This window comes from Phyllostomus discolor, chromosome 7 (genome assembly GCF_004126475.2).
Source record: "Phyllostomus discolor isolate MPI-MPIP mPhyDis1 chromosome 7, mPhyDis1.pri.v3, whole genome shotgun sequence".
Classification (NCBI taxonomy): Eukaryota; Metazoa; Chordata; class Mammalia; order Chiroptera; family Phyllostomidae; genus Phyllostomus; species Phyllostomus discolor.
Genome location: NC_040909.2, coordinates 21525211 through 21542394, shown reverse-complemented (window position 1 = coordinate 21542394; position 17184 = coordinate 21525211). Strand labels below are relative to the sequence as shown.

General features: G+C 45.7%; 1 protein-coding gene across 1 annotated transcript in view; it reads left to right on the top strand.

Annotated features, from left to right (window-relative positions):
* The first annotated feature begins 148 nt into the window (after positions 1-148).
* UBE2E1 (ubiquitin conjugating enzyme E2 E1) overlaps positions 149-17184 on the top strand; it is a 69053-nt gene continuing 52017 nt past the window's right edge. Inside the window, 3 exon segments of the mRNA XM_028518136.2 lie at positions 149-315; positions 1482-1666; positions 5695-5745. Of these exon segments, the coding sequence (XP_028373937.1) occupies positions 1515-1666; positions 5695-5745 (203 nt within the window). The 5' untranslated portion in view covers positions 149-315; positions 1482-1514.

The following is a 17184-nucleotide window of genomic DNA, read 5'->3' as shown; positions in this document are numbered from 1 at the left end:
GGGTTTCCCCGGGTCCCCGGGGTCCTCCTTGCGCCCCCCCCCGGAGGTGTGCAGGGGGAGGGGAGCGCGGGTGGGTGGAACCCGGCTGGGTGGGGGAGGGGATGAGGGCGAAGAGGAGGAGGAGGAGGAGGAGGAGGAGGAGGAGTGTGTGTGCGAGCGTGTGTGGCTGGGGGAAGCCATTGCCTGTTTAATAGTTGCTGTTGCTGCACTTCCGCTTCTCTCCCAGCGAGAGAGAGACACGAGTGGCCAGGCCCAGCCGCAGCCGCAGCAGCACCAGCCGCCGCGGCGGCACGGAGGAGCCAGACACAAAGAGAGGTACGGGGATCCCCCCGCCGCCCGCCGCCCCCCGGCCGCGTCGCCGGGCCTCGGGGACACCCCTCGCCGCCTCCCTCGACCCGCGCCGCCCGGGCCGCCGGGCACCAGGCTGGCGCGGCGGCAGGGGGGGCGGACAGGGGCCGGGGAGCCCCAGGGGTCCGAGGCCCGCCTGCGGGGGATGGGCAGGGACCCCAAGCCGCGTGGGGTGCGGGGACCGCCCGCTTCGGGGACTCGGGGGGGGCATGGTGGCTGGAACTGTCAGCGCTGCCCTGGGAACCCCCCCCACTGGCTGCTCGGGGGCCAGGAGCGGGGGAGGGGGACTTGGGGAGCCCCGTTTTCCCCAGGGCGGGGGCCCACGGGGATTATCCCTTCTGGGGCAGACGGACTCATTGTTATTCCTTCTCTGAGGAAGCCGATCCCCCCCCACAACCTCGCACCCCCCACCCCCACCCAGGGTGGCAGTCGGGCGTGTGCTCGGGACCCCCGCCACGGCCACGGCAGCCCCCAGCCGGGCTGCCGAGGGCCAGACCAGCAGGAAGGGACGTCGGGGCGCGGCGCGGGGGACCTCGGGCCTCGTCTGCCTTGGCCACCCCCCCAACCCTCTGGTCTCTCCCTTCCCCCACCAGGGCACCCGCTCCCCGCCTCAGTCCCCCTCTTTAGGCTTCCTCTCTCACTCCTTCCTCTCCGTCCTTCTCTTTTCGACCTGTCCAAACTCTGCTGCCGGCCCCCGCAGCCTCGCCCTGGCCACCCGACCCCGGCGACCCTCGGGAAGCCGACACAAACAGACCCGAGGCCGGTCGACCGCCGGGATCTTCCCTAGGTGCTCCGCCGAGGCACCCGCGCCCCCTCCCTGCGCTCCTCCACCCCCTCGGCTTCTCCCCTCCCAGCCCCGAGGGGAGCCCCTGGAGAGTGGGGGGGGGGGGTGAGGGAGAGGCCGCAGGCTTTGCTCCTGACCGTTTTCCAACCGTGTCCCCCTACTTGGGGCCAAAAATAAACAAGCCGCGTCCAATTTGCAGCAGCCTTGATGGGCCTGAAGACTTTGAGAAGCGAGTGGAGGGCGGTGGGCGGCCAGGTGCACCCCTGACCCAAGCCCTCCTGACAGCACCCGGGTCCCTTATTTACACTGGCTGCAGGGGTTTTTCTGTTTTGTTTCTCCCCCCCTGCAGGGGCTGTTTGCGGGGCGGGGTGGGGGGTTCGCTATGTCGGATGACGATTCGAGGGCCAGCACCAGCTCTTCCTCATCTTCGTCCTCCAACCAGCAAACTGAGAAAGAAGCAAACACCCCCAAGAAGAAGGAGAGTAAAGTCAGCATGAGCAAAAACTCCAAACTCCTCTCCACCAGCGCCAAGAGGTACGGTACTTTTTTCCCCCAGGCTTCCTATTTCCTGAAGTGCCTCTTGCTGCATTGGGTCTGCCTCCCAATGAGGGTAGACTTAAATGTTCCGCATGATTTGTGTGTTCTTAAAATTGAAAGAAGGGCCTTGGAAGTCCTCATTACTTTTTTTTTTGTCTATTGCTTTTTCTGTTATATTCTCTTAGCCATTATCCACCTGCCACTGTTGTGGCTTGCCTTTCTCATTTCTTGCTGAAGTTTGCGAGAGTCCTCATTACTTCTGTGCCTGACCCCCTGTCTGATTTCAAATGACTTGTCCTATTAATCAGCAATCTGTGACGCTCCCCCCTCCCTGCTGTCATCGAACTTAATTACTAATACCTGCCCAGACAACTCTACCAAAATGAGTTCTATTACCATCTCACATCCTTCTCACCTGTTGCACATATGATCTTTTTCTGAGTAGAGCTTTCCTCCACAGATTGCATAAGGAATAAGGAACTCCTATGAGCAGGGTAAAAAATTTAATAGGTGGTGGCAGAAGTTTTCTAATGGAATTTAAAAAGATTTTCCTGTGGCAAATAAATGAATCAATACGTGAAGTCAAATGGTAATTCTAGGTTATTTGGGGGCCTCTCTTTTGTGCTACTTAAGAAATTAAGTTTACCAAATTTCAGGGAGCATGAATTTTTTCATGCTATTTGCTCTTGTTCTGTAAAATGTTGTGGGCCGCCCGCCCTCCGCCCAAGTTGAATTCAAGTGGTGGCTTCTTTACTCCTTCTGTTATGTCTCTGGAAAAAGCCGCTTTTTTACCTCTGTCATCCTTCAGTAATGGCCTCTGGTCCCTGTAACCCCTAAAGGAATCTGTTGCTGATTTCTGGGAGCCCCCGAATGGTTCATAAATCTTTGTTGCTCTTAGGTGCACTGTGGTTCAACTACAATGGCAAACTGAATCCAAATGGTGGGTTAGATTGGGATATCTTTCCTAAAAGAATGTAAATTAAAATGGAACGCAAGGCTTTAGATTTCTCCACTGAGTAGTGAACCTGGAACTTGGAGTTTGAAGGTTTGTTCTGTTCTCCTTCCTGATTTGAGATTTAAAATGTTGGTAAAGTGCTTTGGCAACCTAGCAGGTGGGCGGATGGAGTTGTGACTTTAGCTTAAATAGTGTAGACCTCTAGAATTAAGTGGCAAGATGCCCTGGCAAGATTGTTCTTATTTTCAGAAGGTTAGTTTGATTGTGTATGTGCTTTCCAGGAGTCATAACCAGCGCTCATTGATTAGTGCTGTGCTGGTTTTCCCAGAACTTGGCATCTATCGTGCCCACTTGGGATGGGGCATTCCTTAACCTCCTGGCTTCTCTACCTTCCTCCCAGGGTCTGGCCTCCTAGATCCACACTGGAACCGCCTTTTGGCCTGACCTAAGACGGGATATTTGCTCTAGGTCATTAGTGTTTTTATATTTTGCTGGCTATCCCTGCTGTACATGCATATATCTGGGGGTAAAGGCACAGGTTTCAAATATAAAACAGTCTTTTGTGTCAGCAAATTACAGAGAGCAGTTTGTCATGATGACACAATTTGTCCATCTTCGCCAAGGGAGCTAAAAACTTACTTGGGAATGCCTGGGAAAGAGATGGTAGGTATTTAAAAAAATGAAAGGTGGGAAGCTACAAACAGTAATTTTACCTATGAACCCAACATCAGTTTTAGCTCTCTGGATGTCTTGCTGAAAGGCTAGCTGTTAGTGTTAAAGCAGAGCTGAGGTTAATAGTAGAGGTAAAAAATGGAGAGGGACAGTGTATCCAGGAAAGAATATGGGAAAATTGATGTTCGTGGGGCCCTATGGAAGCAATTCTGTGAAGTTGCTTCTATATTGATTGGAAGGCAGATGTTACCCATAGAACTGGAAGGTGCATGTATACCTGGAGACAGATTGAAAGAGAAGCCGACCAGCTTACTTAACTGCATAGTGGAAAGTGGTTTCTAGGCCACAGGTGGAGGAAAGCCCCCAGTGAGCCTGTGTGGACAAGAATTACTGTGTGGAACATATGAATGTGTAACTCTTACAAATCTTTTGCCATTATTCTGGAAGTATGCAAGTGTTTGTTGGAGAGCTGAAGTGGATAAAGCTTATCTGGTATTATAATTTTTAAGTATTAAAGAATTACCTTTTCTTGACTGTTTTGAAGTAGAGTTTGCATTGACAAAGAGAAATAAAGTCAATATGTATTTTTATCCAAGTTGTGCTCAGGCGAGAATAATATTTTCCCTATCTGCATAGGTTTTAACTTATAGTCATTATAATATGCATTCAGGTAAAGAATCAGGAAACCAAGGCTCCAAACTTTTAGTCCAGCATACAATAATGAGTCAAATAGCAGGAATCCAAATATTCCAGAACGGAAATGCTTCTTGGTAGCAGAATTTAGCAGGACACAGATAAGGAGATGTCAGTAGAGATTGCAAGTGAACCCCTTTCCAAGGCAGACAAGATTTATAGAGGACAGGAAATGTTCTCCAACAGGAAGGTTTAAAGAACTTTCGCAATCACCTTTAAATTCTCTTTACTTACACCTTACTCATTCTAAAACTTACTCAGACTCGCGTCCAGCCAGCCTGTCTTCCTACACTCAGAAAACCTTTGGAAGGAGAAAAAGCGTACATTGTGATTCAGATTGCAGAGAGGGAGAGAGAGGGTTTGTTTTTGTTTTTCTGTTTTTCTACTACTATGCTGCCCTAGTGAGGTTAAGTTAAACCATAGCCCTTTAGAACTTTATATGAGAGGAGCAGAAAAAGTTATAAAAATGGAAGGCACCATTTCGAAGGTGGAAGAAGCTTAAAGGCCTCAAACTTTGTCGACTTAATTGATGTCCTAAGCGCCTAGGTAAGCGAAGACAAAGGCCAGGGCTTGGTGTGAACGGCCTGGTGGCGTCGGCCTGGGAGTGGGGGATGGAGCTCTTTGTGAAGTCCTGGGTTGGTGCAGAGATAGAAAACTGGGGGAGTCCCGGGTTCCGTGTGGAATGGAGGAGGAAGGGGGCAGACCCTAGGGAAGTTACAAGATGTCCTGGAAAAAGGTCCAGAAGGCGGACCGAGAGTCCGAGCGAACCTGCGGGCTGCAGGCCGGCCCCGGGTGCACCTGTGCGGGCCGCGGGGGGGCATTTGGAGCCCGGCCTCCGTGGAGGCGCGGGTGGGGGTGTTCGCGCCAGGGCTCCGTGCGGTGTCGGGGCTGGAGGTTCCGGGGCGCAGTGGGGGCGACCTAGAGAGTCGCCCTGCGTCGCCGCCCTGCGTCGCGGCGCGTCTCTCCCCACCCCGGGCCCGCAACTTCGCCGGCGCGGCCCGGGCCGTCGGGCGCGAGCGAGGTAGGGGCGGGGTCCGGGGCGGCGGACAGGAGGGGTCCGTCTTGCGGCCTGCGTCGCCCCGGCGGCCCGCGACGGCGAGCAGGTCACTTAGGGCTTGAGGGGCCTCGCAGGGAGCGGCCATGTTGGCGTCCTCATTGAGGACGCTGGGCGGCGTGGGGGCGGAGGGGCCTGCGAGGGGGGTGGGCGTGAGGGCGCCCCAGGCGCTCGGGGTGACCCGAACAAGCTGGGGGCCCCGGCGGTGGGGCGCGTCCCTCCCACCCTTGGGATGGCTCTGATTGCTCCGTCCTGGGACAGGAGGTGCCAGGGAAGGATGAGTGTGTCCTGACACATTCTAGTGCAGTTCAGAGAACTTGTGCACAGGGGAGCTTTTAAATTACTTCCTAAATGGAAAACATCAAGAAACAGAACTGCCTTAGAGTGTGAGGTCAGATTCCAATGCAGACGTTGTGATGATAATGACATCCAGCTAGCGGCCCACCTGGGCAAAAACAAAGGGGTTTTTTTTTCCCCCAGAATGACGGATGTGAAGCTTTTGGTGTGTAGTTTCGTCCTCCCTTAGTAGAATCCCGTTATCCTGACGGGAGGTTAGGTTTGTCTGCGAGACCAGTACATTCCAGGCGGGAGACTACCAATGCTTAAATGTTTCTTGTGTTTTTTTTTTCTCTCTCACTTCCCTGACTCCAGGATTCAGAAGGAACTGGCAGATATCACTTTAGACCCTCCACCCAACTGCAGGTGAGCATCCTTTCAAATTTTTAAAAAATTCTTCTAACGTTTATCATGGGGTTTTTTTTCTTGATTATTTTATAAAATTTTGCTTTTATTCTTTGGTTAATGCTTGTTTTGGTGCTAACATCGAGTAACAGCTGAAACTTATTTGCCTGAGTATACTGTTTTGATGAGCCTCTGACGATCTCAGTACTATGTTAAAGTGAAGGAATAGATTTATTGGGAGTGGACACTTCCGTGCACGAAACAAAACTGCAAAGTGAATTTAAAGATGTGCCTTTGCCTAATCCTGGATCTTTCATGTGTCATTAAAGATGATGCTCAGGTGCATTTTGGCTTTGAAAATTGCTTTGCTATTTGCATCTGTTAATCAAGCTCTCTACTGAGAGAGCACAGAGTTAAAGCAAACACTGACTGCTCACAGTCTTTATATCATATATACATTTTGTGTTGGGCTTTTGGCAGACCAGTTAGAAAATAATTTGTGGCTTTGATAAAAAAGTTTTCAGTTATAGATTTAAACTCTTCCATTAAGGTGTTTTTCCTTGAAATTACTTTACTCAGGCTGTGTGTGTGTTTCCATTTCAAAACAGTTGGATACTAGTTTTCAAAGGGTTGTTGATCATTGTATTTAGAATACCTGTTTTGTTGTTTGCTGTGGAGTCAAGGTAGAAAACTTGATGACTTTACTAAATCAACAGTGAAATGAGGAAAGACTTGTTATATATACTAGAGCCGTTTGAGGGTGATTAATTGTTCATTTCTATTACTCCAATTGCTTAAAATTAAGTATAACATTTAACTTCATTCTCAGTTCTCATGATTGGCATTGGAATGGGTGTGAGGTTTCAGAAGTGTGCTAAACTTTTAGGTAGGGGTAGAAGTTGTTACAAAATACTGTGGCCATAACACAGAATTTAAATCAAGCATGTGGAAATACTCAGGTTGAAAAGCTAAAGGAAATACTTTGCTTATTAACGCTGAACTTTCTAAACTATGGTTAATGGATTAAGTGGAAACTTTAATATTGCCATTTTGATTACATATGTTGTTAATGTTGGGCAGGTGTGGGATGTTCTTTGGTAAAATTTTGTCCTGTTTTGTAAGGAAAGTCATTTCGAGTTTGAAATGCTCTTAAGCTGTGGTTTGTAACTAAACCAATCAGTTATTCTTGAGGATTTCTTTTCTGGGTATTAAGAATCTTTTCAGGCAGGCCCTGGCTAAAGTGGTTCAGTGGATTGATTGAGTGCTGGTCTGAGAACTGAAAGGTTGCAGGTTTGATTCCCAGTCAGGGCACAAGCCTAGGTTGTGGACCAGGTCCCCAGTTGGGAGCCTGTGATGGACGTTGCTCCCCTTCTGTTTCTCCCTTCTTTCCACTCTCTAAAAAAATACATGCAATTTTTTTTCTTAAGAATATTTTCACACTGTTGAAAAAGTGGAGAAATGAGTAAGGCTTAGGGCTGTGATACCTGTTGTTTTTTTGGAATTGTTCACATGGAAGCCTGTAACTTCCCTTGGTTGGCTGTGTTGAATCCATGGGCATTCCCTGTGCCCGTCTGTGCTTTGTAGTTATTGCTCCTGTTCCATATGTGTCTTCCGTGTGTGCCTGGTGACTTCAAGCAGCTGTAGCTGATGAGAGCATAAAAATGTTTTTTGAAGCATGGTTTCAGAACTAATAACATTTATCTAAATGTTATGGCTTTCTTGCAAATAAGTGCAATCAAATTTAAAAATTGTAAATTTAAAGGGTTTCATGGGATTAATTACTTTTTAAAGAAAATAAGTTCACTTTAATTTCACACCATTTTAGCTAAGTTTACGGGTGAGAAATTTGTGCTGTCGAACTTGTACTTTGTATCCTTGGAAAACCCTAATAATTACCTTTTTCAAGGTGAAACCTTTAAACATTACCTGTGGTCAGGCGGCTCACCAAACTGGATGGTTATTTGGTCGTCGGTGGTGGGAAAACAAACTTCAACATATTTTGCAAAAAATACGTCTTCAATTTCAAAGAAAACATTAGGCATCTTTATTTTTGCAAGAGAATGTGTGTTATGTTGACTCTTAAAAATAAAGACTTCTGTCTTTTCTGAAGACGTTTTCCAGGCGGGCTGTTTAAGCAATGTGAGTTACTGTTTCTACTTTTGGTTGGCTTGCTAGTGTTGCCTGACTTAATGTTATCCAGTAATCCCAGTACTCAGTTTTTTAGGTTTTGTTTTGGTACCTTATGGGATTGAATTATTTAATAGTTAATGTACATCATTGTTGGAATAGATAATTTAGTGTGGGGATACTTTTTGAATAGATAATTTAGTGTGGGGGATACTTTTAGCTTTCAATTAAAGTGTATGAATTAAATGATATATTGAATATGCATTCTTTTTTTAATAACTTTTAAAATGTTAGCACGAGAACTTGATAGCTTGGTTTTTGTGAAATTGTAAATAAATCAACTGTAAATTATATTTTGAAAACATTAAATAATTGGCTTTAAGTGAATGTGTCTTATGTATTAACCCTTTGTGGGACTGCCTTTTTTCAATCAGTATTCGGTGTAGTTTTCAATTTAAACATACTTCTTTATTAAAATATAGCAGTGGCTGCATAGTAACCTCAAACAGTTGAGTCAGTGAGAATTGCTGCCCTTGAAGGTGCACTGCTGGTGTTCACTAATTTTAGGACTTGGCAAAAATACTTGGCTTTGAAGTTACTAAACTTCAAAACTTGTGTGAAATGCAGTTGTTAAATATGTTATGATGTATGAGCACATAAAGTGAAATCTTCAGTGTTGTATATCATGTGAAGTAGATTTTAAGTGAATATTTTAAAATTGGTTTATATTGCTATATAAATCAAATCCTTTGGTGTCTCTGAACTATTTGGTTATGTGTGTGTATACAGAGAAGTCTCCCGACTCATGTGCCATGCATTTGGTTAGGTTTTCCCCATGTTTTGTCCCCGTTCATTTAGGAAGAAAATATTTTCTTAACTACTGTAATGATGTCCTAGAGCATGCCATATCTTGGATGGTAAAATTATGCCTTTTAGGTAGCTGGTGAACTCTGGGCCATTAGTGCCAGTTCTGCAGCTGTTATTTATAGCTTAGGGCTCCCTCTTTGCTAAATTGACTAGTTATCGCTATCTAACTAATCTGTAGACACAAATGTCTGTAGACAGTATGTGTGCACATAATAAATGATGTATTTTACCCAAGTCTTTTAAACTTCAGGATTTACTTAATGGATGCATTTTTATTATGAGTGAACTATTCACACAGTGGCTTGAAACCTAAAATCTCAGGATTTTTGCGGCGGCTACTATTTTAGGATAAAATGTCATTTAGAAGTTATAAAATATTTCAAGCATGATAGAGAATAATAAAGGTAAATTTTCCTTATACATGATATTATTACACTTTCACCATTATTTTTCTGTTTCCTAAATATGTAAACTTAAGTCAGTACTTTTAATTTTTCTGGGAAAATGACTTAATGTAATTAGATTCAGTTGGTTTTACATTTTTACAGCTAAATAATACTTTTTAGAATATTATTTAAAAGTTAATGAGAAAAAAATGCAATGCATTTGTCTAGGAAGTTAAATTTTCTCAACTTACTTTTCCTCATTTACTGAAAGGGCCGAATACCTGGCTTGCCTCCTCATAGTGTTGCCGAGTTCAAATGAGGGTAGTTTCCTGTATGTGTCAGATTGGTGATACTATGGAATCGCCCATTTAGCTTCTTTTTATAGCTCATCTCTTTTTACTAACGGTGCCTTTTATCGCTTGTATTTAAATACAGTTTTTAAGCCATTACACAATAAAATACGATTGCACATTTTTGGAAAGTTGAAATGCAGAAGTGATGGAGTAAAAAGTGAAAGATCTGCCTCATGACCTCACCTGACCCTGCCCCTCCTGGAGATGCTCCCGTTTAGCACTTTGTTGTTTTTTAAAATTTTGTTTTATTTACTTATCTTTAGAGAGAGAGGGAGAGAAACATCAATGTGTGGTTGCTTCTCGCACGCCCTCTACTGGGGGCCTGGCCTGCAGCCCAGGCATGTGCCCTGACTGGGAATCGAACCAGTGACCCTTTGGTTTGCAGGCCTATGCTCAATCCACTGAGCCACACCAGCTGGGGCCCGTTTAGCATTTTGTTTGTATCTTTCTGGAAGGTTTCTGTGAATTGATATTATAGTATTTTTCTGGTTTTACAGATCCTTCTGGAATTATTAGTAATAGTACACAGTGGGGGAAAGTGGTTTACCGTTGTTGGTATGGAAAGTACTATAATAATAAATAGTAATATAAGAATACACTCTGTTGCACGTGCTCATGACTGTAAACTGCACCCTGCATTGAGGTGTCAGTTTAGGGGTCCCATGCTGCTAACTGTGGAATGAAGAGCGATCCTTTCCTTGCAGCAGTGAAGGCATATACATCTCGTCTGGGTTTAGCATAGCATGCTTTATATTTATTTTAATCCTCACCTGAGGGTGTATCTATTGACTTCTAAAGAGGGAGAGGTGAGGGAGGGGAGAATGACATTGATGTGAGAAACATCCATTACTTGCCTCCCTTAAGCGCCCCAACCAGAGGATTGAAGACCGCAACCTAGGTGTGTGCCCTGATGGGGATTAAACCCACAACCTTTGTTGGATGGGATGATGCTCCAACCAACTGAGCCACCCAGCCAGGGCTGAGGTTAGCATGTTATAAATAGTTGTTAGGTTAAATGAGTTCTACAGGAGTCACCCTTTACCAAATCCTGTGTCATCTCCCTTGCTGAAAATGTCCTTCCTTTTATGTATTTTTAATTCATCCGATGCTACTAAATACATTAAGAATATTGATGTGACTTCACTGTCTTGCATGTTTAGCTTCATTCTAATTTGTATATGGAGCACTACCACTGAAGTGTGGTTGTCTTTACGTGCATAAAGACAGTGTTGAAAAATAGTGAGAACCGGGAGACTAGAGTGTCAGCACAATCAAAATAGCACCCAAACCAGGGTCAGGTGGCTGGAAATTAGATCATCACTTGGGGCCTGAATGGGTAGGAAGGAAGGAAACCTATCCAGAAATGAATTGCTTACTAAATGAGTAAGAACTCTCTTGGCTGTTGTATTTACCCAAAGACTGTGTTTCTGAATTGTGAAGCTATACTGCTCTTATTCCTCAAAAAGCTAAACTGAATTACCATATGACCCAACAGTTCTGTGTCCAGGTATATACCCCAAAGGATTGAAAACAGGGACTCAATCAGATACTTGTCAGTGTTCACAGCGACATTATTTATAATAGTACAAGAGAAGAAACAACCCATATATCTATCAACAGATGAGTGGGTAAACAGAATGTAGAATGTACATGCAATGGAATATTCTTCAGCCATATAAAGTAATGAAGTCCTGATACGTGCTACAACACGGATGAACCTTGAAAATGTTATACTAACTGAAATAAGCCAGACACAAAGGGCAGATGTTGTGATTTTACTTACACGAAACATCTAGATATTTCTAGATATTTCTAGAAGCAATAGCAATATTTAACAGCAATAGTCAAATTCTTAGAGACAGAAAGAAGGTTAGAGGTTTCCAGGAGCTGGGGGAGTTTCTATTCAGGGTGATGGGAATTTTGGAAACAAATAGTGGTGATGGTTGCACAACCATTGTGAATGTAATTAATGGCACTGAATTTTACATTTAAAATGGTTAAAATGGCATACTTCATATTTACCACAATAAAAGTGGTTAAAAAATATCGCTGTTAAAATGTTATCGGTATTCTGAGGGAGAATGCTTACAGCTTAGGAGGCAATACTTTGCTTTTTCAGAATTCTTATACAGATGCTAATGTTAAATGTAGGTCACAAACCATGAGTGCCTGTTACACATGAAAAGTCACTGCCTTCGAGGAGTTCGTAACCTAGTGAGGTCATAAGAAATGTGCACACACTTTGACTTTGAGTAGTACTTGGGAGATTATTGGAAAAGTAGCATGCAAAGCATGTGAAAGGTTCAGAGAAGTCAGAGGTTGCCGTGACCTGGGTGGGAGGGGGCCAGGCTGGCGCACTGCCTGACCTGGGAAGCTCTAGAAGGAAATGAGAAGTGAGGCCAGAAGGCCAGGGGCACCGGTGCTGGAGGAAACCGGGTAAGCCGAGACGGGAGGGAGGAAAGGCAGAGAGGACACTCACAGGCAGTAGTGAATAAACCTGTGGCTGGAGAGTAAGAAAATGGGAGGGGAAAGAGCAAGAGATCAAACTTGTGGTGTTCTTGGTGTCAGGCTGAGGCTTTGAATTTCCTTTTACGGATACTGGAGAATTATGGAGACCTTTGTGAGCTGTGAGTGTAATCCAGTTTGAGCTGAGTATCTGGATAGAGACAAAGCAAGGGCTGGGCAGAGCTTGGTGGGAACCAGGAGACCTGGAGGTTGCTGCAGTAGCCCAGGTGGGAGGCCAGAGAAGGCCGTGGGGGCAGGTGTGGCCATCAGTGTGAAGAGGAGGAAAGCAGTAGAATCTAGAGAACTTGGCCACTGATTTAGGTACGGAGCCCTTGGAAGGAGTCAGAGGTTCTTTGGGTGTTGGGGAAGGTGATGGGGCATACCACGACCAGAAGGAAGAAAGCAGGAAGATGACCTGGCTCAAGGGAGACAGATTAGCTCATTCTTCGCAGGTTTAATTATTTGCTCTGGTGACCATATACAGGTACAGTGTTTAGCATAGGGCCACTTAGTAGGCTCTCTGTAAATATTTGCAGTTTGCTTATATATTTAAATTTATTAGTAATAAGTCATTTGAACTCGCAGATCTACCTGCCTACTTTTAGATTAGATTAGACAAATTAAGGCATAGGGACTGTGATTTTTCTGTCTTTGAGCCTGATCCTACATGTTTTTCCTTCAACTTTTTCAGTTGAAAAAAATCAAAGCTACAGAAGAATTGAAAGAATAATACAGGAAACACCCATTTTTTAGCCTGATTCATCAGCTGTTCGTATTTCACCATGTTTGCCTCTTCTCTCTCTCTTTCTCTCATCTTATGTGTTTCTTTTGTGGGGCCATTTGAAAGGAAGCTGCATCATGCCCCTTCCACGTCTTTAAATAGCACCGACCCTGAGGTGGGCCGGCTGGGCCGCTGCGGCTGGAACTGGCTTTGGGAGCTCACATCAGAAATTCGAGGGAGTTTTTCTTAGGTTTGAAAGTATGAAGTTGAGAGTATGCTTTGTAGGCTGAGAAGCAGCAGCAAGTAGAGAGGAGCAGAGTGAAGCTGACAGAGGGGGATGTAATGTTTTTTAAACACAATGTAGGGAAGGTGATAGAATATGGAACTGAGGTCGTAAGGGGAGAGTGTATATTTAGAAAGGCTGGTAGCTTGGAACTTTAGAGTAGTGTGACAGTTTTCTAGAGGATTGGAAGCATTTCTGGACCTGAGCAACACGCACTCCAGCTACTTGTGTAGACGGAAGAGCAGCAGCATCTGCCCCCAGCTTTATTTGGTTGGTTCTCTCCCAGTACACTTTAAGTTCCTTGATTGCAGGGATTGTATCTTTGTGTCCTGGCAGTGTGTCCAAGAAAGAATAAATAAACAATATATATTTGTTAAATTAAAACAGCAGCACAAAAACCTAATTCAGGTCTAATGGTCTAATGGAACATCTTCGTGACCCTCTTCAGAAAATAATGGAAAGAGCCGGGGAAATTGCTGTCACACTGCACAGCTGTCCATTGCTGGCAGTCTTTCTGGGTTGGCACCCAAGCAGTTTGGGCAATTTTCACCTTCCTGGAATCGCAGAGCAGCCCTGGACTGGGGTGTGATGCAAAAGACGTGATCACGCCACAGGCTAGATTGAGGAGATGCGTAAAGAAAATGCCAGCACCTTTGACTCGCGTGTTTTGACTTTGTAAGATTACTGTTGGCCAACAAGCGAGTGTGGGTTTAGGGGTGCTAAGTAAACTGGCCTTCCTAGAGACGTTTCCTGAAATCCTAACACACGTCCAGATAGTTGGTTATGTTAGAGATGCTGGCACCCGCCTGAGACGTCTGATGCATTCCCCATCACCAGTGGAGGGAAACAGGGTTTCATAATAAGCCCATTCTTATGCAGCCCCTCGTGTGCAGCCGTGCTCTGAAGTGAAACAAAAGACCTAGTAACTGGTGTCAGAATATGCTTCTAATCCTCGGGGAAACTCCCTTCTCTATAGGCTAAGAAGCTCACAGCTCCTTGCTTGAGAACCATAATCCAGGAACTGCTGTATGCTAACGGCTCTTTCCTTGCAACATAGACAAGAGTGATTACGGATTGCTTTGCAGAGTCCCTGCCACACTGCATAGAGGACGAACCTGGGGAAGGCCAGGGCGATGTCTGCCCTGGTCAGAAAGGGGTAAAAAAATCCCAGTGTTTTCATATGCAGAACATAAGTGAGAGTGGACCCTGCATCCTGTTCACTCTTACTTTAGTTCACATCCACTCATACTTTAATTAACAAAGCAGTGAAAACCTGCACGAGATGGAGTGAAGTGCCAGGGCAAACGGAAGGGACGGGAGCAGGGGGTCTCTGGCTCTCACATGGCGCTCAACAGTGCATGTGCCGTGGGGGCATGTCTGACTTGTCTGTGGTGACCTGTGTTGGCACTGAATTGTGCTTTATTTGAAAACTTGGTAACTTGAACCTTTCTTTTTAGTACTTAAAAAAAAATGTAATCAGAAACTTTCAAACAGAAATAATCTTACCCAGCCATTTGAGGCTTTGTTGTTCGATGGGACTTCGCATCAGGTCCACCAGGACATGGGTCCAGCGCTGTGAGCCCTGCCCCTCCCCCATTCATGCGTGCTAACGCTCAGCGGGACAGGCACACCATCTTCACCAAAATCACCCCACCACCTGGGTCTGGACATCCAGTTGCCAGAGGCTGTGATGATTCTTAGGCTGGGCTGGAAGCTTCCAGGAACCCCTCCCCTTATGGCTTGAATTTGTAAGCACTGCCACACCGGCGTCGCCCAAAGGCTCGGACTGGAGTGTGCTGTCCACCCCAGGAACCCCGAGCTCCGTGCATCTGCACAGGCCCTGTGATCAGCCAGGATGGTCTGAGGGCAGAGACCACCACACTTTTGCTCCTGGCCCCCAACCAGACAAGGCTGCCTGCTGGTTGGCCCTGCAGCTCCCCCCTGTACCCCCACCAACACACACACACACACACACACACCACCACCACCACCACCACCACCACCACCTTCCCAGGCTCACAGAACTTCCCCAACTTGTTAAGTAGTAATAATCAGTGGAGAGGGCCTGTAGGGTCTACCCACATGGAAGTGGTGATCATTGTGTGGACTACCAGGACATCAGGTGTTTGTTATCCATTTAAATTGATAGATGGAAAATTGATGTGTGATGGATCGTCTAAGTTCAGTAGGAAAAGATTGGAAGCACATTTTCAGTTAGCGGTAGATAGACCTCCACTTGAAATGATCTACTTAGAGAAGTTTTAGATATGGTACGGCTCCAGAAGTCAGGGTTGTAATCAGAAAGCAGTGTTGCACAAGAGTAAATCAGGTCATGTTTATTTAAAATATCAGTGTGTCTGCTGTGTGCTAGGCGTTGCTGCGTGGTGACTACAACGGAACTTTGGCTTATGGAACTTGAATTTTAGTAGGCGGTATAGACAGCAACCAAATAAAAAGGATTAGTAACTACCAGCGTGTTGGCTAGGGAGAGAGAAAGGAACACTGCAGAGATAGAGAATAACTGGCAGGGGAGGGGCGGGAGAAGTTGCTACTTAGAGAAGGCTTATAAAGATAAGTTAGGTAAGGACTTGAAAGATGAGAAGAAAGGAGAACCTTGTGAGGAGGACAGGAAGAACATTCCAGACAGAGGGAAGTGCAGAGGCCCTGAGGTGGAGGGGGTCCGGTGATGTGGGGTCACGTCGTAAATCATGGTACAGAGTCTGGGTTTTGTGCATCCCACTTCTTTCAGTGGGAGGCCATTCAAGGTTTTGAAGCAAGAAAGTGACATTATTCCAGTAACGATTTCAGAGTCTTTTCCCTCCCTCCATGCTGTGTGGAAAACGGCTGGGAGGAAGGCACAAGCAGAAGAAGGGAGACCGGAAGGAGGGTGTTGCTCTGTCCCAGGTAGCAGGTGGTGGTCGCTGGGAGTGAGGTGGTGGCAGTAGAGAGGAGGCTAGAACACCCGGGCCTGTTAGGGACTGCATGTGGGAGATGAGAGGGAGGGCCCGGAGTGGCTCTGGGTTTCTGTGGTTTCAGCATTTAGGTAGATGATGGTGACACCTTGCTGATGGGCAGAAGACTGCAGTGCGGCCTGTGTGTGCACATGCGTGCTTGTGTGTGTGTTGGGATGAGAACAGCAGGGTACTTTTTGGATATGTGCCCTGACTGGCGTGGCTCACTTGGTTGGAGCATTGTCCCGTACACCAAAAGGTCACAGGTTTGAGTCCCCATCAGGGCACATGTTGAGGTTGCAGGTTTGTTCCTCAGCCAGTGTGTGTACAAGAGGCAACTGATCCATGTTACTCTCTCACACTGAAATTTCTTTTCTGTGCCCATGCCAAACCTTCTCTCTTAAACAACAACGAAAAGGTTTGCTCCTTTTTCAATATATTAGGTTTGAGACAGATGCTAATATGGTGTCCAAATGAAGGTGTCATACAGAAGTCAGATATAGGTGGTTGGAGCTCAGAGGACTCTTTTGATCTCAGGATAAATACAAGCTTGAGATACATACACATTTGGGAGACATCAGTTTATAGAGACATTCGTATGTATGGGAATGCCTCTAGCTTATCTGGAGAGCAGAGGGGTAGTAAGAAGGGGGCCCAGGATGGAGACCTGGACATCTAGATTTAGAGGTTGTGTAGGCTAAGGGAGACACCAGCAAGGGAGGCTGAGGGAAGGAAAATGGGGAGAGCAGGTGTCTGAAAGCAGGGGGTGCAGAGCGTGTGGAGTTGAGTGATCATCAAGTCTGAATTAATGCCGTGAGATTATGTTAGAGATGCGGGCACCGCCTGAGACATCTGACACATTCTGAAAGATGTTTCAGTAGAGAGGCAAAGACTAGTAGGTACCCATTGCGTTTCACAACTTCTGATTTGTTGACCAGTGTAGAGGAGATGATGCACAAGAGGGGTGATGGTCAAGGAGGAAAAGGTGTTCGTGTTACCCTTCTCTACTGGAAGATTCCCTTGTGTTTGTCCAAAGTAGGGGTTTAATTATTAATATTTACAGAGCACAATTTCTTGTATATATAGTTTTTTATATATGATCTTGTATATATAATTTACCTTGGGAGGGGGTTTACCATTTTTTAATAAACTCTGAGTGGTTTTGGTTTTTTTTTTTTAGTGATTTCCTCTCTTCTCCCTACACCAGAAAAAGTTAACTTCTGCTTTACTAGATTCAAGCCCTTGGCGATCTTATGGCTAACCTTGT